Here is a 25,623-nt window from a genome sequence, read left to right as displayed (position 1 = left end):
AGATGAATACAATGTCAATTATCAAAAATGTTCTTACTTTTTACCTGTACTTTAAATGCTTAAAATTGTGTGTACTGTTTTTTTAATTTTTTTCGGAATCTTTTTTTAATGCATTTAAAAATGTTTTCAATCAAATAATCAGTTTAGAATAAAATATTCTTGTGTAATGTTAAATATAATTGATATAACAAAAAATTTTAAAAATCTAGTCAAAAGTTTTTTATTAAATAATAATTTTATCTCCTTATATCAAAAATATTATTTCTTTTCGTTATATACATTATTTCATATACTTCGTTATATATATTCCATACATATATTTCGTTATTAAATGCTTAAGTGTGCGTTTTCCGTGTCTTTTTAATTTTTTGCACAGTTCTTTTTTTAATGCGTGTATATGAAACTTTTCCTTCGATATTTTCATTTAGTTTTGTCGATTTATATGAAAAATTTATTAAAGAAATAAAGGTTTTCAAGCAAATAATAAATTCAGAACAATATATTCTGGGTATGCTACGATGTAAATGGCATAACACAAAGGGTTCAAAAATCGAGGGCATTTTAAACATACAAATTAAGTACTAGCATAAAATTCAGCCTGTAAATTCTGTGCATATTTCTCTTCATATATTAATTTGTTTTAGAAATTTTTCAAAACACATTATCATTAGAAAAATTAATTATATTTGTATATACATGTAAGAATCAGTCAAATGCAAAATTTTATAGAATAAATCTTCTGCTCAATTATCCTCATCACTAAAATCACTATCTGCTTCATTTAAAAGTCTCTGGAGCTCTACTTCATAAGGGGATCAGTGGGTTAGATGATATTTCGAGGACCAAGTTTAAGAGCCTTCTGTGAAGTCTTGTATAACATTGGGGTATTAAAAGGGAGATATGGTCTCAGAGACGTCGCGCAAAAAATAGCTAAAATATTTTTAAAGCATCATTTGAAGGAGTGCACGTACTGAAGGGGACTAAAGAGGAAGGAAGCTACAAGGTCAGTCCATTCGATTGAGCTAAAATTAGAATAGGGGTAACAGAAAGTCCATCTTTAGCGGTCTGAGATACCGCACTGCCCAGTTAAGGGTTATGATAAATTCTATGGCACATTCCAGAGAAATAAAGACACGAGAAGTAATTTTTTTAAAAAGATGAGTATAGTGTTCTTGTATTCGTCCCAACCTTGCCGATGGTTTGCATTGGATTATAACATCCTTATTACTGAATATAGAAAATATTATTGCCTTAATATTTTTGCCTTTGCCTTAAATATTTTGCCTTGTTTACTCAGCGGCGATCTCTGTTACTGCACGAATGCAGTACTAAAATTCATTCCCTCTGACACTCAGTTTATAAAGGGAAGAATCTGAAGTCGAAGATATAGTGGGAAAGAAGTTAGAAGAGAAGTTTTGACTATTTTTCCTCTATGATGAAAAAAATATTTCTGAACCAAAAATTTGAAAATAAGTTTCTAAAAATGAAAAATAACATAGGATAAAAACGGTTAAGTAAAAATATTATCCTATAATTTTTTCGCTGAACTAAATTCGCAAATACTATATCTATATGTACTTTATTTTAATTTTATCCTTTCATGACTTTTGAACCGCAGTTAAGCAAATGTTTACAACCGAGAATAGGAAATATTATTAAGAAGATTTATTTTGTAATTAAAAATTAGCAATTGCTTAATATTCCAGCATTTTTATTTAAAAATTAACTTTATCATTTAACTCATTAAATTAATCAAAATTAAATTTTTTAAAAATATGTTATGCCGAAATGCTTTATTGTGCAATGTAGCTTGAATTAACATCATTTACACAGTTAAAATGTAAAAATCGCCACGTATTGCGCCCGCAAAGTAAAAAGTTTTGTTGAAGAAATTTGATCCCTGTTTACAATTAATTTTAAATTGTAATGACCATATCTTGCGTACGAAAACAAGTTTCTCAAACATTTGGAATGAAAATTAATATAGTATTTATTTCGAAATTCTGAGGCAAAGAAATGTCGAAAAAATGCATATTGCTAACCATTTAGTTTTCTCTATTCCTGAAAGATTACGAATAATCACTTTGATTAAATTGGTAAATTACAAAGCCCTTTTAGTGATTCTACGTAATTTTTGTATCGAAGTTCATGAATTTAGAAAACGCTTCAATTGTTTGCACTTGCGGTGCACAGAATTACACCATTAAGCGAAAACATGTGATTTGGCGATAAGTTGAATATAAATCTCGCCATGGGAGAATACGGAAAACTTCTCGTATTCCGCTCTGTTTAATTGGTATTGTCGCAAAGATGACAACTCTGAACTCTTTGTTATTCCTCCTGTTTGCTTCAAGTGTCTTTTTTCCGATTCCTGCTAATGAAATTCATGTTCCACAAGCGAAGAAAAATTTTGATGCATTTGAACCGTCTCAAAGAAATGGTAAGAAAAATTGTCATTTTAGAACTCTCATATATTTAAAATTTTAGCATAAATAAAAGTCATTGTAGCCATGTATATATTATACATGTATATATGCCTTATGTGTCCCCGTCTGAAAGTATAAATATTCTTTAAGAGGAGAAAGATTACCGTCATTTTTTCAAAGCGCGAAAATTAATTAAATATTCTATTAATTAGAAATCAACCGATATTTTTTTCAGTAACTTCGGAATCAAGCAAGTTATCTTACAAAAATATTTTAATACATTAAAATTTAAAATTTTACTTTTTAAGTCATACCAAATTTTTTTACATGTAAATATTTCTTCGGTTGTTATTGTTTTTTTATTTTATTTATTTTAATTAATTTTTAATTTAATTTTTTATTTAATTCTATTTTATTTAATTCTATTAATTTAATTTTTTATTTTCGATTTAATTTTTGTGCAATATTTCCTCAAATGTCATTAATTTGTTTTAAAATGTGAATCAAATGATTTTAAAATAAGAAAATTTGTAGATAATTATTCTAAAGGCAATGATTAGAATTTGGACTACTCGTTTACTTTTTTTTTTAATTTCTCTTTCATTTTATACGTCTGTCTTAATATAGGTTTTATCTGTCATAACCGTTTTAAATAAAAGCAGTTTCTACATTAAAAATATTATACATGAAAGAATTTTAATCTCGAAAAGCTCCAGGTATATTACCTAGTAATGAATGCAGAAAACAAGTGCAGTAGATGAGCAGGCGCAGTTCTAGCCCATGAAAATAACTGGAAAACTTTATTTAACATGCATTTTATGAGTACGAAGTTTGAATTCAATATCTTGAGCTTAATAATGTGACCACATTTTTTGTATAAGCTGGAAATGCTCTGATTTTATATTTTTCTCCGAGTATGTAAAAGTCTCCTAGTTTTGAATGAAACTCTTCAATCCCTTCTGAACGAATGAATGCGGAAAGAATGGCTACCATAGGACGGAGTCTGGCAAGCGCTTAATGTTTGACAACGGATTCTAAAACACTCCGCATTTTGCGCAAAATAGGGATGAGAGGAAAGATGAAAAGAGTGATGTTTACATTTAACAATAAAATAAACTCGGATTACTCGCGGATTTATGAGACGTCTCGGTCATAATATTTAATTATATTATATAAAATTTTCTTCGCATCACTTCTGAAAGGTTTTTTTTGCCACTTGAACTAGCCATATCAATACGCAATTTTGAGTTGAAATAAAATACGGTCAGAAACGACACAACATTCACATATACGTGAAAAAAATTGAACGAAAAAGTATATAATTGGGAGAATTTAAAGTCAAAGGTGAATTCCGGAAATGCGCTCATCCTTCCGCGTTTCACCCCTTAATGAGATGGAATCGTCGAAAAGGGGTCGTCTCAAGATACTGAATGGAACTGTACTGTCCGTACAGGCTGGTACATTCTCTTCCGTTAAGCCTAGCGCGCATCACATTTCGAAATGAATGTTCATAGTGATGCGTGAAAAGTACTTTTTGAATACAACTGAAACAGTTTTTAAATATACCGCAATAGATATGATATTTACAATGACTATTAAAAAAGTAATCAAAAATACTAATTTATAATTTTTCTTTAATTGAGAAATAATTAAGTAATTCGTCTATGAAAATTTTTCATCTTTGGAAAACATAGACTATTTAATTCAAGATCGTCGTTAAAAAGCGGATCTTTTAAGTTACTTTTTCTTTTAGGAACTAATTCCTTGTACATTTTTCTTTCTTCTAGTAAATTCCTCTCATGGACATAATAGGCTTATTCCGAAATAGCAATTCTTAATCAAGGCAGTGAAAAATACTTTAAATCTTTTATATTGATATGCAGAGAATAATTAATTTTTGATTTAAAAAACTACAAATCAGATTCATCAAACCTGACTTCCGAAAGGCTCAATGCACAAAATTTAATTGATAATTAAAGTAGAGAGACTTTTAATAAAAACAAAAAATTACTTAATTGCAAAAATGGATTGAAAATGAAACTGATTTCAGAATGCCTCTGACAATAAATTAATTTTATTTGAAAAATAAGATTAGACATATTCTCTTTATTAAAATTGTTCGCAAAAAAACCCAAGTGATCTTCTTTTTTTTTCTTTCTTTTTTTTATTTTTATTTTTTATAGGGAATCCTTTAAAAATTTGATTAGAAATAACGAGTGTTTTATATGCATGATTAATGAGTGTTCCTATAATGAAGGATTTGTATCTCTATTTGGATTATTCGAATTAATTAATTTAATGTAAATATCCATTTAAAATTGATTTTTCTAAATATTTAGACAACAATTTTGCATTTGATTCTTCCGAATTCAAATAAAATCACGTATTGAATAATGACCTTTTGATCATCAGGTCAAAATAATATGGTTAATAAAATTTTTAAATATTATGAATAAACATAATATAATAATTTCATTGATCACTAAATATTTTCCATCAATTAATGCAAACTAAATCAATATGCAGATAGTTATTTAACTTTTTGCATTATATTTAAATATTTAAAAATAAAATTAAATTAAAAATTAAAAATAAATCTGCAAGGCCATTATCTTACAAGATGTTAAAATTAGATAATGAAGATAGATAAGTAAAACTGGCATTCAGTCTAGTAAAAAATAATTGAGATGAAATCCATAAAGTAATGATTATATTGATCATTTTATAATATGGTTCTATTTTCAATCCCTCGTAGGTACTCGAGGCCATAAAATGTACCCGTTATTCAGGATTTTAATTTATTTCGCTCTTAAATAACCAGCAGCTGAAGCACAAAATGTTGGGACTTCTATTCTCTGACGGACGGAGAAGCCGCAGGAAATAAAGTTTTGAGAAATGGAATGAAGATTCTATTCTTGTCATCGGGTGCTTTTCAGATTAAAAGGCTATGGGGTAACTAGGGAAATTGACGGAATAGATTCTTTCTTCACTTTTTTTTTTCTCTCTCTTTCGTCATCAGTGATTTGCAAGTGTAAACGATGCTCACCGCATTGTAATATTTTCTTCCTTCTTTCCATCAAACTTGGTCCAGGATTGGTGCCCGAGGCATCTATAGCCACCCTCCTCTTCCTTTTTTCTTCGTTATGTTACAGTGATTTGTCTCAAAATAACTTTTCTATATAGTTTTTGACTTGATGGTCACTGTAGAAATTCAGACCATCTCAAATTCAAAAGTATTGTTATAAATGTGTAACGTTGCTTCAAAGCACGGTTAGTTCATGGAAAGACCGTTTTACGATCAGCTTTGTTGCAATCTGATCGGGTGACGAATCAATGATCTCAGGGCTTGGCAACCAATTTGGCGACAAAATAAATAATTCTAGAATCTTCCAGAATTTTAGCATTAGAGCCAATAGGAACCGAGATATGCCTGATTGTTCCAGAAACAATTCTGTCCGTTTCCGGGAATTATAAAGGCAAGAAGTCTAAGCTGAAGCTATAGAGTAGTCGTGTAAAGAAGAAGCTATAGAGTAGTCGCCGGGATATTTACAGTCGCATAACGAGTCAACGGCGGATAGTTGTATTAGTTCAACGAAGCGCAAGTGTTGTGTGGTGCTCAAACGTTTGGTGAATTGCGCTGTGTGCCGAATTCTGGTGTTTATTATAGAAGTAGCATGGAGTCGTGTGAGGAGTAGCCAGTAGTGTAGTAAGAGGCAGCAGTTGGATAAAGCTAAAGCGAGGAGACAGTGGAGAATTGCAGGCGTTTGGAAAGATCGTAGAGTGTAGCTACATAACATCCCTCCTCCTGCTGAATTCTGTCTGGCCTCTTTGTGTACTGTGGTTGTTACTACCGATTACTAATTGTATGGTACTGTTTGTTGTAGTGTGATGCTGTGTATTGCGCGTGTTCGACTGTGCATTTGTTGTCTTGCGTATTTTTGTCTTTGTGTTAATAAAAGTTGTCGCTTGTTACTGAGGCTTGTTGATTGTGTTTTTTCAGACAAAAAATCGAAAGAACCCCGAATTCATAACAGTATATATGTATCAGAATTTTGCAGTTGAATTAGTGACAAGAAGACAAACTGAAAATTAAATTCAGTTTAGTTTTCCACCGGAGGATATGGTTTGTACATGGGGGACAAAGGTGAAACACGTCTGTTAGTAACAAAACACAATAGCGAAAGTGAGTAAAATTTTCCTCTTAGTGCTTTTAATAAAAGATTCTAATAGAGATTTCTTTGACACGTGTCGAGCAAGAAAATTGAATCTTTGATAAGTTTGGAAGATTTTCCGACCGCGTTAGAGATATTTATCTCTTCACGTGTAAAGTGGAATTAATGGCTCAACAGTTTTTTAGATCAGAAAATAAGAAAAAAAAACTGAATGTAGTAATATTAGCTAATTTATGATAAAAATTAAGAAATTAATTATAATATAAATTAAATTAAGAGAAATTACATACATTTATATTAGAAAATGTAATATAGCATTGTAAAATATTGCACAAATTAGCTTAACACTTTAAAAAGTGCAATATTGAGCGACAACATGTAGTATTTTATGTTTCTTGTATGGTTCGATTGATACCCGGTTTTTTTTTAAATGCATATTGATACTGATACTGGATTGTATCTGATAATCTATTATCTAATGCAGCTGGTATATTATTCATTTCAAATTCCAAATTGGCTTTTCGCCTTTTAAGTAGATATATTGAAGAAATGTGACAGTGGCTTTTGTTTCAACAACATTGTTGAGGTGGGCCAGCACAAAAAAAAAAAAAAAAAAAAAAAATTGAAAAGGGTTTGTTGTTATCGTTTGTGTAGGAGAAAAGGAGATTCTTGAGTGGTATGTGCCTGGTCATACAGGGTAAAAGGCAATAATCGCTGGGGTGAAATATATATGCCAGGATTAGTCCCCCTGCCTAACCTCATATGGAGCGCATTCCCGTAGTCATGAAAGTTACGCAGAAAAGATTTCTCGTCTGCTTGGCAGTCAAGAAAAGTAGACATTCATGTGGAGTATGAGCGATCAGTAGTTCTGAAGGAAAAGCAGAAAAAATTCATTTTAACGATCACGTGAAAACCCAGCGAGTTTCCTTGCGAAATTAGTAGTTTATGAAGAAATTAATTTGTATTGTCTGTAAGAAATATTCGTAACCGTGATATGGAATTGTTTATCTGAAATTGTATAAAAATAAGATGTGGCTCGATGTGAAAAAATGGATGACTAGATAAGAAAACTGTTTCCTGATTTTTCTTGCATAGAATCTTCTATTTTTGCAAACAGGCGCACAGGGTATGATCTCACGAAGAGTGCAGAAATACTTCGTTAGAGAAATGTCCCCGATATTCGACAATATATATATGTGAAATGAAGCATAACATATACTCATAATGTCACCGAAATACGACGACGAACTAGGCTATAATCGGTTGAGTCGAAAAAATAATATATTCTTATTCTTATGAGTTTTATGTGCCTGATATGTCTACGTACCTGCTGAAAAGTAAAATCTTTATACAGTACCACTCAACTCTAGTTTTTATATTTCCTGGAATGGCTAAATCTATCAGGCTAATCAATCAGATCGACGTCTAATTCTTTCGTATAGTGAGAGGTACTTTGAGGTTTATTGAGTATACTAAATATATCATTTGAATTATATTGAATCATAGAGCATAACTTTCTATATTAAACAATTTGCAGTTACAAAAAGATATTTTTTTTATTTCTGACAGAACTTTAAAAGCAATTTACTTAAATAAAAGTTATACTTGAAAGCAAATTAAGAAATAAATACTCGAACTATTTTTGGTAAATTCTAACTGAAAGTTATAGTTAAACTTTAATACAAAAAATTAATTTGGAACATTTTTAAAGCAGCGAATTTAAGTGGCAAAAGAGTATCCAAGTAAGTGGTATATTTTTATTTTTTTTTAACTTGTTTCTAAATATAACTTTTTAGTGGAGGCAGTGACATGTATATTAAAAATGAATATGTTTTTTAATATTTATATTTATTGTTATTTATATTATTCATGTTTTGTTATATTTTAATAAGTATCATTTATGTTTCATTTTCGAAGGCGATGGACGTAGGTTGTTATTTAAATTTTTTCTTCCCTCTGACTCATGTCAAACCTTCCATTCGGGAAACTAAACAGGCCTAAACAATAAAGAATACAAACAAAAAAAATCTGTTCATTAATTTACAAAATGCACCTAACTGTAATTTTCTAAAAAAGGGAACAGATTGTTATTTAAAAAACAGTATATTTATTTATATTAATCATTTCCAATAAAATGCATGCTTAGCATATTGAATTAATTATATATAAAGTCATTTTTCGCCTGTTAGATCCTGGGCAACCTCTGTTTTTAACGCCATACGTAGAAAATGGTGACATCGTGAAAGCTCGTCTTTTGAGTAAAGTTGGGAAGCTGCCGAACTGTCCCGACGTCCCCAGTTACAGTGGCTTATTCACAGTAAATAAACAGCATGACAGCAATATGTTCTTTTGGTTCTTCCCTGCATTGGTGAGTATTTTATAACGCTTCCACATAACTTTATTTCATTCGTATGTTATCTCTTTGGACACAATTTTGTAACAGAGTTTTTCGTTCATTTTCTGACACGCCGGTGTTTACAAATTTTGTATATTTTCGCATTCTTGATTAAGAATTTAATAATCAGTTAAATGATTAATTTATTCAGATTTAATTTCATCCGGGTAATCAAACCTATAATGAAATTGAGAAAAACACACACACACACGTGTGTGCGCGTGCGTGTGTGTGTGTGTGTGTGTGTGTGTGTGTGTGTGTGTGTGTGTGTGTGTGTGTGTGTGTGTGTGTGTGTGTGTGTGTGTGTGTGTGTGTGTGTGTGTGTGTGTGTGTGTGTGTGTTACAGTAAATAGGCTTGAGAGAGCTTGCAATCACTGATAAACAGCTGAAATTCTCTTTATTATTAATTTCAGTGTTTAACCCTGTGACTACGAATTTGTCAAAACTTTTTCTCCTTATTTTCTGCGCAAGTGATGGAAATAGATTCTGAATAAGAAAAAAAATTATTTTCCGAAATTTTTTTCCAGACTTTTTTTAAAATCAGATTTGGGACATGATGATCAAATGCTGAAAAGACCAGACATAAAAATTTTATAAAAACTATTGAGTCCCAATTTCAAAAGTTTAATGGAATGCATATGCCCCTTCAGTAGTTAAAAGGTTATTATAAAATATTATGTTAAAATGTAATTACAAAATTGCATTGTTATGTACTTTAGTTTTTCAATGAAATCTTTAAGATTTTTTTACAAACATCATATATACAAACTCACTACACACACATACGTTTATAATGTTACGGTGAATAGATATTGTATTGTAGCGCCTTGAAAGAACTTGCAGTACTTATAGTGAATGATAAAAAGCCAAAATTCTTTTTATTATGAATTTAAATGTTTAACCCTGAAACTACGAAATTGCAAAAATCTGTTCTCTTCTTTTTCTGAGAAAAGTGAAAAAATAGGTTCTAAAAAAGGAAAATTTGTTTTCGAAAAATTTTTACTTATGTTTTCAAAGTCTGAAGTCATGATCAAATACTGAAATGATCAGATTCAAAAATTTTGTAAAAACTATTGAATACTACTAATTTCAAAAAAATGTTGGAATGCATATGTCCCGTTAGTTAAAAGGTTAAAGAAGAAACTAAAACATAATTTTCAGTATTATTCTCTACAAATGTGAGCCATGATCATTGCACAAAACTGCGATATCACTGGAACCGAAACTAAAGAATTGCTTGGACAGTAGTTTAAGACAGTTGAAAAGAAGGACGTTATTACGAATGTAATCCTGAAAGTAAGTTCCGTTTAGCGACACAAAAATAGGAAACAATCATTTGGAACTATCTTAAAAATAAATTCCGTTTAACAACACAAAAATAGAAAACAATCATTTGGAATTAATAATTAATTGGAAATACAATTATTAGACTATTTTTTGGCATAGGTTCTACTATTTTAATATCATTCATCATAGCGGGACACTAGAGTTTTCATATCCCCATGAAAGATCAATGCCACCTTAGATTTCAATCATTATGTAACAACGCACACTGAAGATTCAGAAAAACTTGTATAGCAGGTCGTATGCAAATAATGGAGGTGTTCAACCAATCAGCTCAACGTGATGAGCATATAAGATTACAGGAGACTGTTACATCGATTCTTGCTGTTACAATGACAGGTTTTCAAGATTTAAGTGAGTTTCAACTGAGACTAATCGCTGGTGCACGAGTGATGGAGCACAACATTTCCGAAGTAGCGATGAAATTTGGATTTTCGAGCACGACCATTTCAAGGGTGTATCGTGAATATCAGGTTTCCAGTAAAACATCAAATCTCTGACAGCAACGAGGCCGGAAAAAGAACTTGAAAGAAAGGGATCATCAATGGCTGAAAAGAATCGTTACACAAAATAGACGTTCAACACTTCCTCAAATTGCTGCGGATTTGAATGCAGGCCCATCAACAAGTGTCAGCGTACTCACTGTGCAAAATACCCTAATTGATATGGGCTTTCGCGCCGCAGATCAACTCATGTATTGTTGTTGACTCAGCGGCACAAAGCTCTGCGCCTTGCCTAGGCTCGTCAACACCGTCACTGGACTCTTAATGATTGGAAAATGTTGTCTGGTCTGACGAGTCACGTTTCCAGTTGTATAGGGTAGATGGTCGTGTACGGGTGTGGAGAAAACTCCATGAATGCATGGAACCCTCATGCCTACAAGGAAATATTCAACCCGGTGGAGGCTCTGTCATGGTATTGAGTGTGTGCAGTTGGTATGAAATGGGACCGCTGATACGTCTAGATTCGACCATGAAAGGTCAGTGGTACGTTAACATCCTTTATGGATTACTTACGATATTCCCGGAGGCACGGAAATTCCTTGCAGCTGAGAAGTTATTTTTTTTAAATTTCAATTTAATTCATACATGCTGAATGCGGCATAAATTCATGCAAAATTCAGAATTCATAATAAAAAATGTAATACTCGAAAAAAAATTTTGGTTTGAGTGGATATGATCAGATGGGCATTGAATTTTATTCCACGCATAAAAACATGATTCCAAAAGTATCCAAAAGAGGGCGCTCACAAGTCATACTGAGATATTTTATGAAAATCAGACGAACACAAACAGATCACACTTATATGAGATATGATAACACTTATTTTACAATCAAACACGTTCAATATGACCTCTATTGTAAGATGATGATGACAACTACCATAAGGCAAATGATTTGCGTCCTTATGTCTATTACAAATCCGTGTAACTTATTGGTAGCGATGCTACTGACAGTTCGTATAATGGTATCTTTTAGTTCCATTAAAGTGGCTGGAACGGGTAGCCCTAGTACACAAGAGGTGTTAAGAAGCTCCAGCTAGGTGCTTTAACTTAGCCTGATTTGTATAAAACGTTTAATAGGATGTGTGAACGTCGCCTTTTCAAATTATTTCTGTAATTATTTTTTGTACATGAAAAAAAGGTTCTTTGCCTTCTGATTATATTCATGAAAACCGAAATTTTTTTGGAGTATTACTTAGTTTATTATGAATTTTTGAATTTTGCACGAATTTATGATGCACTCTGTATATACATTTCATGTATTGCATTTTCCCCCTAAAGTTAGCCATTATCTAAAACGCATATTAAATTTGACGAAAAATTATATGACCAAAAATGAAGAAATATAAATGATTGTAGCAAAGATTGTAGATATAAATGATTGTAGACTGTAGTTTCTATAATGCCAGACCCTTACAAAGAGCAGAGTACCGAATTTGCAAATTTTTATTTCATATTAAATGATGATTAAATATTTCATCATTGGTCATCTGTCTTCTTATTTATACAGCCCACCAAGACAACAATGGACAGATTTCATACATCCACATCCATTACCGATCTATCTGAATGATTTACACTTATTGTGCAAGCATAATGAAAAATAATGCTTTCACTTGGTGTGGTTGAGGGTTTGCTATTTTAATATCTGTGCTAGCAGCTGGTCGGCTTAAGAGGTAGTAAAAATCTTTACTTTCTTATTATTAAACCATATTCCTTAAAACAATCAAATTCTGTTTTGAAAAAATTGAAATCTCTTAATTCTGAACATACCATTATGTAGTTATGTACTTTCAAATACAATTTTCTGTTTGCTAATTGAAATAATGTTTAAATCTTTTCTTAAATAACATCTGTAATGAAACATCACGTTCTTCATTTAAAGAACATGATGTTGTGACATCAAATATAATTTTTACTTTGAAAAGAATAGCTTTATTTAAAACTCAAATATCAGTAATTTTATGACAAACGTTCTAATTTTCCCATAAAACAATGCATGAAATTTTTTAGATTACTTTTTTATTCCAACAGTATTTTAAAAATTGCAATCTCTCAAAAAATTTAATCGAGGACAGATTTCTTTTGAAACTTTGATGTTTATAGAAAATATAGAAAATTTTGATATATTACAGAGAAAAAAAAAACGACAGCTATTTTATTCGGTTTAACTCTTTGGGTTGGAATACAAAATGGGTATTATATTTGGTATCAAGCCGAATAGGGAAAGGAAGGAGGAAAGTTGTAAAATTGGTTTTTCGCATTTAAATAAATAAAAAGCCATTTTCTGAAAGGGGAATTTTAAAAATGAAAGTTACTAGGGTTAAAAAGACCCGTACATTTAGCTGTCTAAGTTAGAATACTTTTATTGGTAATTCTTTTCCTACGAAGTTGAATTTTTCGAAAATTAATATTAATAGAGATAGGTAATTTTTGTCAGATATTCACTTCTGAATAATACATATTTAAATGAAAATGCAACAGTTTCTCCTCCGTCCTAATTCCACTATTTTAATGTTCCACGCCACATTTTGTAATACTTATAATTTAGTTATTTAAGCATACATTCTCAGAAAAATAATCTTTTAATTCAAGCACGACATTCCGACGGTTTTTCACTTCCTCACCTCTTATTTGGGCCGTTGGTGCACGTTAAATCTATCGGGTCCAAACGTCCTCCCGCTGACATGATGTGAAACTTTGGAGAGGGAGGGTGCCAGCTCAGGTGTCGTCCTCGTCATCTGAACGCGGTTCAAAATGACGAGGTCCATCCCAAAATAACCATAGTGTTGCTTTAAAATGGGACGTTAATATACTAAACCAAACCAAACTATCTGGCTCGTTATACGGAAGCAAATTTAGTGATCTATTTAGATTTCCCAACTCAACATCTTAAACCAATGAAATTGCTGTTACTTTAATTTTACCGAAATGGGGAGTACCATACAGAATAACCATCGAATTATTTTAAAACTGGAAGTAATCAAACAAATCAATAATTTAAATTACTGTTTTCCTTCCTCATTTATCAATGCTCTTATTCCTAATTCAAAGGTCGACCAAGACATTTGAAATCTTTCTGAACAAATACGCCTTCGTTCAGTTACATTAATGTCCCGTTTTAAAGCAACACTAGAGCTATTTTGGGACCGACCTCGTAATTCTGAACCACGATCAGATGACGAGGAAGACACTTGAGCTAACACCTCCTCGCCAAGTTTCCACATCACACCAGCGGGAGGACATTTGACCCCGATAGGTTGAACATGCGCCAGATCCGTTTACACGACGGCTCTTCAGTGGAATCGGGTCACGAACCTAAAGCCCTCTATCTCCGAAACCTTACCACCAAGCCACCGCGGCCCCCTGAACAAATCTGAATAATATTGTTACAGAAATCGTCCGCTGAGTGTATAATGAAAGAAGTCCAACGCGTTTAGATAATCCCACACGATACGTTATACCACGAATATCCCCAGAAATGCAGAGCACAAGTAATTTTAACACATACATACACAAAGAGAAAGAAACGCATCTGTAGGATTTAAAAAGACACGCAAACAATTAATTACTAAATAGAAAAATAATCTTTATACTCAGCGCAAACACCCAAAAAGCTTGTACTGAGATCCTCTCTCCAAAAAGAAAAAATTCATGCCAGCCTCTCAAGTTTATATAAATTGTCTGACAGAGCATAGTATCATATAGTGTTTTCTAGAAGAATTCCTAAATCTCCATTCCTAATAAGGAAGAACCATGATTCTCTTATTTTCCAAAATAATCGTTTTGGACTCCAAAATCGCCAAATTCTTCGCCATGGTCGGGAGTCATTCCGCATTCATTAAGAATCTCTGTAAATCTCTCTTTTCTCAGTGATGGAACTAAAGTGCTAGGATATAACAATATTAAGATTGCTCTTTTAAATATGATATATTAGTTAATTAATGGCATAAACTTGGGGGGAATGATTCCGGAGGAAAAAAGCAGTTCAGTGGTTTCTAAAGATTTTTATTTCACTTCATCTGTGTCATGTTTGTAAAGATAGAATTTTGTAATCATATATTTTTTTTTCATTCTCTGATGTCCTAGAGTTTCAGATTTTGTATCCTTCTGTGCTCTCGATGACAATATAATATTTTAATATTTTCGGAACTTATCATCAGTTAATCTGGTCACATTTTTAAACTTTGATTCCATACCAATGATGCCCAGCCCTAGCAGGCAATTTAAGAAAAAAATTAATTTAAAGATCTTATCACATTTTCAGTTATGTATTATAAATTGAGAAATAGAAAATTACTAAGATAAAAGAAATTCAACACTTTTAATTGCATTATTATAAGTACATTTTTTCTTAAGGAAATTAGGATGTACTCGACAAATAAATTGCTGAAATTTTAGTGGTAAATAATAGAGATTTTTTTTAGCTAGTAAAATTTAATTTCTCATTGAATAGTTAGGGTATACAGAACGAATGATTTTTTAATTATTAAACAATAAAAAATATTTATTTCATAAAGTACTTCCTTTTAATTGCAAGATTAGCTTAGTTACATTAACGTCCTGTTTTAAAGCAACACGAGGACTACTTTGGGACGGGCCTCGTAATTTTGAACCTCGGTTAAGTGACGAGGACGACACCTGAGCTGGCAATTGCCCCCTCTCCAAGCTTCCGCACCACACCAGAGAGAGGACGTTTGGCCCCATCATATTTAGCGGGCACCAGACCCGCTTATACGACGGGTTTTAGGTGGAATCGGGTCTCAAACCTGAAAGCCTCCTGGTTACTGTAACTGAGACCTTACCACCAGGCTACCGCCGGCATTTAATGGCAAATCAAAGATGCGTTGTGATGCGATAGTTTTCTGTAAAAATAATTTTGAGTAAAATTACTCCAGAAAGAACATAATATGTGAGCATAAGTTTAATATACACAGTGAACTTATTTTTATTTAAATATTCTCACATCATTACAAAAAAACTGATGTCGTGAAACTTGAAACTCTAAAAAATATATGAAATTTTGCATGATAAATAGCCTCTAAAGACTAATAATATTGCTCAGAAAAAATGACCATATGTTTAGCAAATGCATATATTTGTAAAAATGTTTGTAAATTTGTTGTGTTCTAATGATGATAAGGTATGTGCCAAAAGGGGTGTTACACCTATAAATACTCATAATTAAAATAAAAAACTAGAATTTAAATAGCTATCAAAGAACTAAATATTTAAAAAAGCTCTTTCATATGAATGTGTACAAGATGCAAAATAAGTTAAAGACAGCTAAAGAAATTTAAAAAAAAGCCAGAACAAAAAACAAAGGAGCAGGCATGAAAAGAAAAAGTGAAGGAGGTCTAAATGGCTCAAGCAGAAGATTCTATATAGTATTCCTCAGTAAAAGTATCATTGAAATATAATTAGTAAAAATAAAATTTACCAAAAATAGGTAATTTAAACTTTGAAAACAGAAAAATTAAAGTAAAATTAAAAAAAAATTAAGCAAAGAGAAAACAATGAATAAATAAATGAAAAATGAATAAATAAATAGGAAAAATAAATATATAGATTTGATCAGTTTAAGTCAGAGTCCATGATCAAGAACAAAAGGCTAAATAGAGTTTTTTGCATTTTTGTAGAGTTATATTTTTTTTAAAATATGAAAATAATAATAAAAAAAATGGCTGAAATTTTGTCGATAATATGGATGGAAATTCACTTTTTTAACATCAAGAGAAAAGTATAAGTATTGGCATCTATGGATGATTAAAACAGTTGCTATGGAAACCTAAGGCTGTCTGTTGAAAATAAAAGAAAAAAATTTTAGTCTAAATTTAAACGTAAAATTTCAAGAGACTGCAATGAACAGGACGTGTTCTATGCGTATCGAAATTTCAAGAAAGCGTGCTTCGAGAAAAAGGCAAAAATATCTTATCTTTCTCCCTTAGCAGTTCCAGTTAGATTCATTATCAAAAGATAATTTATAGACTTACCACTTTTCAAACCTATATAAATTATACATTTCTGTAATAAGTAAATTCCTTCTATTTTAGTAAGCAAAAATTGAAAAGTCATTTTTTAAAGTACAGATATTCCCAGTTTCCTTAAATTTATTTTTATTAATTGTTTTACAGAACGAAAATATCAAAGCACCTGTCATCTTGTGGCTCCAAGGCGGACCTGGAACGTCTGGTGTTTTCGGGCTGTTTTTGGAGCATGGGCCTTATTTCCTTGACTCAAACACAACAGCGAAGCTCAGGGAGTACCACTGGGCGAAATCTTTTCATGTCATATATGTGGATAACCCAGTTGGTGCTGGTTTTAGTTTCACTAGCAGTGACTGTGCCTATCCAACAAATCAAGAGTCTGTGGCGAAAGATTTATACGAATTCTTGCAACAGTTCTTCACGTTGTTTCATGAGTACAGAAATAATGACTTCTACGTAGCAGGAGAGTCTTATGGAGGTAAAGCGTTTTCTTTCTCGAATTATTCATCTATATCTGTACTACTATTATAAATGTGAAAGTTTGGATGGATGGATGTTTGTTAGTCAATTACGTCAGAACAGCTGAACGGAATTGGATGAAATTTAGCACAGGGGTAGATTATAGTCTGGAATAGGACATAGGCTACTATTTATTCCGGTTAATTGAGTGGTTAATTTTTATTAATTAAAAATTGATTTTCTTGCCAAAAATCTGAAGCCAAATCCCGCCAAAAATGAATAAGGCTTCAGTTGTTTTCCCCATGCTAACCAGGATACGCTTAACATGTTTTCGACCGAATATTTCAAATTATTCTATTTATTTTCTTAGTGTTTGATGCATTTGAAATTAAACATTGATAATTAATCGATCTTTTAGATTCATTCTGAAGTACTTTTAAATTAAAATAAAACATGAATAAAGGCAATTGAAAATGTATAATCTGTATTGCTTTTACCCAACTGGTGTAGAAAATTCACGCATGCGCAGTGTTTCCTGATTGTTCACAACTCTGTTTTAATTTTAATTAAAAGCTAAAAAATTATGTGTATTATAGTGTTGTAGTTATCTCAATCTCGATCGATAAATAAAATAGACTTTATTTGCTGTTTTGTTTTATTTCAGGTATACAATAATTGTTTTTAGGTTAATAAATTGTTTTTAGGTTAGTTGTGTGTTTTTGTAACTAAATTGTTATTTATGTTAGTCATGTATTTTTCGTATATGCTTATAGTTTTAAATGCATCGTTTTTTAGGTTAGTTTTAATTTTATTGATTTGTAATTATTTAATAGTTTTTCGAAATGCCCATAAAACGCAAATCTAATCTTACGAAAAGAAGTAATAAAGCTCGGACTATGAAAGTATCTAGAAGACCTGTTTGCAATTTTAGTGAGCACTTGCGGACTTCAAACCTCCTCCAACTATGGGATAAATACAAGGACTCTTTATCAAAAGAAATCGTGCATAAACTGGATGGCACTCACAATAACCTAATCATTAAAGAAACTTTGGTATTGATTGAAGATAAAATGATTTCCATATCTGGAAAATGTCTCGCTGATTTCGGCCTACCCCCACCGCAGCGAAGAGGGGAATTATCAAGCGTAGTTGTGAAGGAGCTAAACTACGACCCCGCGGTTTTAGAAGCGCAGGTCAATGAAATGACACCGTGATTACTTTCCGAACAGCATCAAATCTACGAAACGATTCTGAACCGAGTAAATAGTGGAGAGGATGGATTATTCCTTCTTGACGCAAAGGTACGGGTAAGACCTTTGTGCTGAATCTTCTGCTAGCGCAACTCCGCAAGAACAGCGATATAGCTCTGGCTGTATCTTGCTCGGGTTGCTGCAAGTTTGCTTAACAATGGCCAGACTGAACATTCCGTTTTCAAATTGCAGCTTAATCTTGCAAGCGAAGATATCCCAAAATGCAACATCACCAAAAACAGCGACCGGGGAGTCCTTTTGCAGCAGTGCAAATTAATAGTATGGGACGAGTTTAAAACCTTACTTAAAGCTAAATTTTGTTTTGTCGAATGGTGACTTCAATTGTACTTGAGATACATCTAACCACACGGAAACATTTCATTTTGACTTATTTTATAGATCAAAATATTCCGAAACATTCATCAGAACTTATAATTTTCAATAGAAGAAAGATATTTCTTTAGTCTTTTACGAACTACAATCTACACACTTATGATTTCTTCAAAAAACCAGAGGGAGTAATCTCTTCAAAACTTTCTCGCATATTTTTTAATAAGGGTGTTATTCCTGAGACCACCTTGCGTGACATTGGGTTTACAACAGTTACAAAAAATTAACGTTTGGATTGAATTTATCGTGTATCGTGATCTGTCGTGTGACAAGATTTTTGGCTATTAATCCCTGGCATGTAATTAAAAGTATCCAAAAATCGAATAGACGCGTAACCACTTAGACGCTTTTTCCCTCTCCAATTGAAAAAAATTTTCAAAATACATTTGTTTCTTAAAGCTGATATATTTTTGTTTCATGAATGTTTTTTCCAATGTAATTTAGACAAATATATATATATATGTATATATATTTGTCTATATATATATTTGTATATATATTCTAATATATATATATATATATATATATATATATATATATAACTATAATTTTTGAAACAGAGTCGTGGCTGAAGACAGAAATGACACTTTGAATTTCCTCACACTCTATTTCCTACCGGGAGGCACAATTTATGGACAAGCAGCGCGGACAAGGCACGTCCGCTATACAAGTGCAGATTAGCGTAAAGAGGGAGAAAAAATAGTTTTCCCAGTGCCTATATACTATAAGATTCTGATAGGATTTCGTACCCATTTTGATAAGAGAAACATAGGGATCTTTTAAAAGAATGTGCTTGCTGGACAGTTTGTCAAGCATTAAATTAACAACGTGGTCTTCCTGGTCGGAGCTAGCTGCCAATCATGTAAATATCACGTGGCCTCACTGTTGATGTTAGTATTTTTTTTTCCCTAGAAGAAGCGAACTTCACTCGTGTACTACGGGAAGTGTGATCTTGGCTCTCTCCCGAGAAATTTTATGTGTAGTTCTCCAGGCCTTCTACACAATGGGGTAATCATGTGCCTTTTGTTGTTGATGTTACCAATAAACAACATAAAGGACAACCTGTGTCTCCAAGTCGTTTCACTCATGTAACAATCTTCACTATAAAATAAATTATTGTGTAATCAAGAAAAGTAACAATAATAATTTATAATCATGGTGCCGACACCCGTGAATAATTATACTGGGTGAAGATTGTATTTAAGCTCTTGAATTTGTGAATAATCCTGGTGCTCTTGAAATTCTGCATTTATCTAGGATTATAATTCGTCGTTGGTCATTTAAAAAGGTACTGTAAACTTTATTTTATGCATGAAAATGAAACTCTAGATAAGTTAAAGACAAAACGGTAGATATCTCGTACCGCTAATATAAAATTGATTAACAAGGTTTATTCGTTCTTAGAAAATTGTGATATTAAAAAGGAAAGTGATCAAGGACAACTTTCGGAGCATTTATTGAATTTAATCGGAACAATTAGATCTCTAAAGCCTTAACAGTGAAATTGAGGATTTAATTTCTGACAGTGCATTGTTTGAAACAGAAATTCAAAGCTCTCTTGAATATGAAGAGCAAATAAATGAAACTAAGTTCAAAATCAAAATTAAAATTGATCAACAATCTGTCGCACACACTTGCTGCTAATGGTTCTAGTGTAAATATTAACTATCCTGCAACATGCATTAACTTGAGAAAGCTAAGAATTCCCACATTTAGTGGAGATGCTAGCCCTTTTCTAGAATTCATCAATACCTTCAATAATGCAATTCATTCTAATGATTCTTTAAGTGATGTTGATAAATTCATATATTTAAAATCTTTTTTTATCCGGCGAAGCTTACAAAACTGTTTCTGGTTTTTCTCTTACTGAAGAAAATTACAAATCGTGTTTATCTCTGTTAAAGGACAGATATGGGAGGCAAGACCATTTCATTAGTCATTTCATGAATCGACTATTAGAAACTGAACCCTTAAAATCCTCTTTCAATCTCAAGGGATTACGAAAACTGCATGATGAGAGTGAAATTAGTATAAGAAATTTAAACTCAATGGGAATTGCATCCGGAAATTATGTTCACTTACTTATACCAATTTTATTAAAGCAATTATCCCAAGATTTAGTCGTAGAGTTCCATCGTAAGAGAGATTCTGCTAAGATTGGTGATGTTAACGAACTAATCAAATTTATAAAATTTGAAATTGAATCTCGCGAATCTGCAAATATTGTAACTGGACAATCTCAAAAAGTTCCTGAAATTCCCCGATATCCTCCACTTAATTCTTCTTATCATGGACAGTTTAAATTTGAAAATAAGTTGCCTTCATCTGCCGCTTTAAATACTGTTGTTAAAATGTGTGTATTTTTTGTAACTCTGATACGCACACAGCATTAAAATGCAAAACTTTTTCGGATGAGCAAAAACGTTGTATGGCTTATAGACATCTAATTTCTCAATGCAAAGTTAAAATTTCACAGTGTGAAACGTGCCATAGTTTGCAGCACAATTCCTTGTTTTGCCCGAAAAATAAAATTGAAAACGGTACTTCTGAAACTGGAACCCACGGGCAGGAAGTTGTAATTTCTTCCGTTTTAAAAACGGAAGATAACCCTGGCAGTAATGCGACCTTGCTTCAAACAGCTAAAGTCCAGGCAGAAAATGGTTCGAACAGGGTAATGGCTAGACTTTTATTTGATTCAGGGTCACAAAAATCATTTTTGCGTAGTGATCTGCAACAAGCTTTAAATTTGAAGCCAATATGCCAAGAGAAACTTTTAATTTATACTTTCTCGAAGAGCGAACCCATCGAAAAAATATTCGACGTTGTACTTCTGAAAATAAGAAGCAGATTTCCTCCTTTTCAGTCCAAAAACATTGAGGCTTTGGCGTCAGACGAAATAACTGGTGCGGACATATATTCGAATGTTGACCCCAAACTTATAAGCAAAATAATTCCAACCACCTGCGTGCTGTCTGACTCCCTCGAAAATTCCTACCCTATCCAGATCTTGCTTGTTGCTGACCTCCTCTGTAATGTTCAAAGGGGAGAAGTAAGAAAAATAAACAAGAACTTATCCGTGCAGCCGATAATTTTCGTAACACGTTGACAGGTCAAATGCCAGACTTTGAAAAAAGAAAACATTCTTCCATATTTACTGTATCTTGTTGTGTAGTGGAAAATGATGTGAAATGCTTAAGGGTGGTAGATTCTTTCCTGCTCGATGAGATTTCGGAAAATAAATCCAGGGATAATTTATGCAATTTTGGAAAAGAACTTAAAATAAAGAACTAAAGACATGAAGCACCGTTGAAACAGAAAATAGTTAACTAGAATAGTTTATGATGCCAGCAGTAAGCAAGATAAGGATCTTTGCAGATCTTTTAAGATGTTTCGCCTTATCCTTTTTACGGTTCTCTTCGCCCTTGCAGTTGTACTAATATACGCATTAATAGGAGAAACATCATTACCATTGTAAACTGCTACCAGTTGGATGATACGAAAGCTTTAAATTCCATTTTTCCAGCTTTAAGGTCCATGAAAATTGACCACTTTTATTTGTATGATACCTCCTGGAAAGTTCACTTGCTTGGTTCTGCAAGAGAATCACCGAAAGTTCTGCCTGCTGATTGGATAACGCTACTCAAAATCGAAGAAATAGAAATTATTGATTCTGCCTTGTCTTATTTTGTGTGCGACTGGAAAATAAATTGCAAGAATACTGTAAACGTAAGTTTCAAAGTAACGAACAGTTTATCTTTGGAGGGGATATGCTCTTTGTGTGATGCTCGAAGAGGCAATAAGAGTCCTTAGACTGGATGCATGAGCAACTTGAAGGAGTTCCATTTCAATTATGGAAAATTAAGTACATTCGGAATTGATTTCTTCCCCATGGCCTTGAGAGAGCTCATAACTTTGAATCTGTCTTGCAACCAGATAGTCAAAGTTGACTCTAATGTTCTCAAAAATCTCCCAAAATTGAAGAAACTCGATCTGTCTCGCAATGTGATCGAGTTCGTTCACCACATATTCACCAGTCATCAACTATTAAACGTCCTGTACAATTGTTTTCTAATTTAGAAATCCAGGACTAAGAAGTAAAACTGTAATAATAATTTTATTATATGTATCATATACTTAACTTCTAGAATATTAATTATTTAGCTAGTAACATTGAATATTGTTTAACGTGTATATTTTATTATTTGAAATGCGTATTTGCTATTTGAAATGTGTATTTGTTATTGTAATATGTATTTGTTATTTGAAATGTTTTTTTTATATATTTTTTCCTTGCAGTATGTTCTTTATCATGTTTTCACTTGCAGTATGTTCTTTTTCATATGTACTCTTGGATTTAATTGTTATTTAATATTTTTTTAGTAATTACTAGGTAACTTTCTTGAAGTTAAATTTACAGTTCATGAAATATAAGTACAATTATTTACTCTTGGAAATTTTGATGAATGCCCCTGGTTCGTACGGGGTCGGGATGTTAATAATTCGGTTAACCACGTGTCCTCAAATCATTTCATCCATGCGACAATCTTCATTATCAAATAAATTATTGTGTAATCAAGAAAAGTAACAATAATAATTTACACAGTTTTTATCCCTTCACTCGGAGTGTGGGAACTTCTGGGCTTTTAGCCGATTCAGCAATTTAAAACTCGTATTGAATGAATTAAATAGAAAAGGTGAAATGGGATCAGGAAATAAGAGAATATTTTATAATGAAGTTCATATGGGCTGAATTGAGTTAAGAATTAGGAAATTCATTAAGTTTAAATTAGATTTTAAAATATCATTACATATATATATAGTATTTTGGAATAATACCGAATATCGTCACATATCTTTAAAAATTAAATTAATTTTTTCAACAATATCAAGTTAAATTCATTTTTTGATTACATGTTGCTTTAATTTGCAATGACATTTATACCTTCATTTTCTTTTTATTTGTGTTTTAGGAAAGTTCGTACCATCCCTGGCATACAAAATTCATAAGGAACGATTGTCATCTAAAATAAACTTTAAAGGTATAGCAATAGGCAATGGATTATGTGATCCTGAAACCATGCTGGATTATAGTCCATATTTTTACCAACTCGGACTCATTGACAGAAAGCAAGCAGCCGTCTTGCAAAACCTTTCCGACTCGATACGCCAACATATTCGCCGTAACGAATATTACGAAGCTTTTGTTGAAGCAGATAAATTATTACTTCCAGACGATTTCTCACCATACAAAAACTACTTCACTAATTACACTGATTATCAGTTTTATTACAACTACCTTCGAACCAAAGAACCAGAAGATTTCAACTTTTATAAGAGCTTCATCAATCTACCCCAAGTTCGGAAGGCTATCCATGTCGGTTATCTAGCATTTCAGAATGGTGAAAAGGTAAGGAAAAATTTGCTACTCGATATTATGCAGTCTGTAAAACCAGAAGTCACTGTCCTCATGAATCACTATAAAGTCCTCTTCTACAGTGGCCAAATGGATCTCATCATACCTTATCCACTGACGGTGAACTTCTTGCATAGCGTGCATTGGAAAAGCGCCGATGCATATAAGAATGCTGAAAGAGCAATATGGAAACTGAATGATGGTACATCCAGAATCGCTGGATACGTCCACAATGTGGGCGACTTTTATGAAGTCTTGGTGAGAAATGCTGGCCATTTAGTGCCATACGATCAACCGAAAGTTGCTCTAGATCTCATCACAAGATTTATAAGAGGAATTTCTTTTGCCTGAAATAATCTATGGTGACATTAATTTTGTGGAAAATAAAGTTCTTTTTTTATTTGTCTTCATGGGTAGCTGTATTTTATTACTGCTATGCAAGAAGCATACAGAATTCTTGATAATTTCATTTTTGGAATTAAAACGTTTTCATCATTTCTCTTGTTTATTTAAGGGCCGCGGTGGCGTGGTGGTAAGGTCTCAGTGTCGGTTTTTTAGTTCGATTGCCATTTCCGCCGAAGAACCGCCGTGTTAGTGGGTCTGGTGCACGCTAAGTCCGTCGGGTCCAAACGGATCTAGGTGTAATAATCCCACTGGTATGGCGTGGAAGCTTGCAGAGTGCCAGCTCAGGCACTTCCCTCTGGTGTCAGGTGATCAGGTGTTGTCCTCGTCATCTGATCGCGGCTCAAAATTACGAGTTCTGTTCGAAAATAGCCTTAGCGTTGCTTCAAAACGGGACGTTAATATAACTAAACTAAACAACTTGCTTATTTGAATACTAGATTCTGTTTCACGTCAGAAAAGAATTTTTTTGGTGTAAACATACATAATTATGTGGTAATCTGGAGATATTTAAATTGATTCCAGAAAGTGAGTACACACAACATAGCGCAGTTACTGAAGAAGTAGAATTTTTTCCCTTTGTTGGTGTCCGTATTCTGCTTTTACTAGCCTGTAAAGTTCTTCAGGTGTAATAATCCATTCTAGAAAGTCAGAGAAATGCACTCATTATTTTACAAAACTAATACTTAATCATTTCTGTGCAGCTGTTTGTGTTCGAAAATAATAAGTGATAAATGTTTCATTCCTTTATGAGTGAAATGCACTTTGTTGATTATATTTTAGAAAACATTGCCCCAAAACTGAAATAATTTTAATAGTGAAGCGTAATGATAGCATATAAATAAATATAAAACATTAATACGACAATTCATTTAGATATAT

General features: G+C 32.3%; 1 protein-coding gene across 1 annotated transcript; it reads left to right on the top strand.

Annotated features, from left to right (window-relative positions):
- Window positions 1-2,304: 2,304 nt before the first annotated feature.
- On the top strand, window positions 2,305-24,692 carry LOC129966105 (probable serine carboxypeptidase CPVL). Its single transcript, XM_056080485.1, has 4 exons — window positions 2,305-2,440; window positions 8,788-8,966; window positions 16,975-17,305; window positions 23,897-24,692. Exons 1-4 carry the CDS (start codon window positions 2,311-2,313, stop codon window positions 24,688-24,690), a joined length of 1,434 nt encoding a protein of 477 aa, XP_055936460.1. The 5' UTR covers window positions 2,305-2,310; the 3' UTR covers window positions 24,691-24,692.
- Window positions 24,693-25,623: the final 931 nt, after the last annotated feature.

This window comes from Argiope bruennichi, chromosome 4 (genome assembly GCF_947563725.1).
Source record: "Argiope bruennichi chromosome 4, qqArgBrue1.1, whole genome shotgun sequence".
Taxonomy (NCBI): domain Eukaryota; kingdom Metazoa; phylum Arthropoda; class Arachnida; order Araneae; family Araneidae; genus Argiope; species Argiope bruennichi.
Note: the sequence above shows the minus strand (reverse complement) of the source record. Positions and strands in the feature narration are given on the sequence as shown.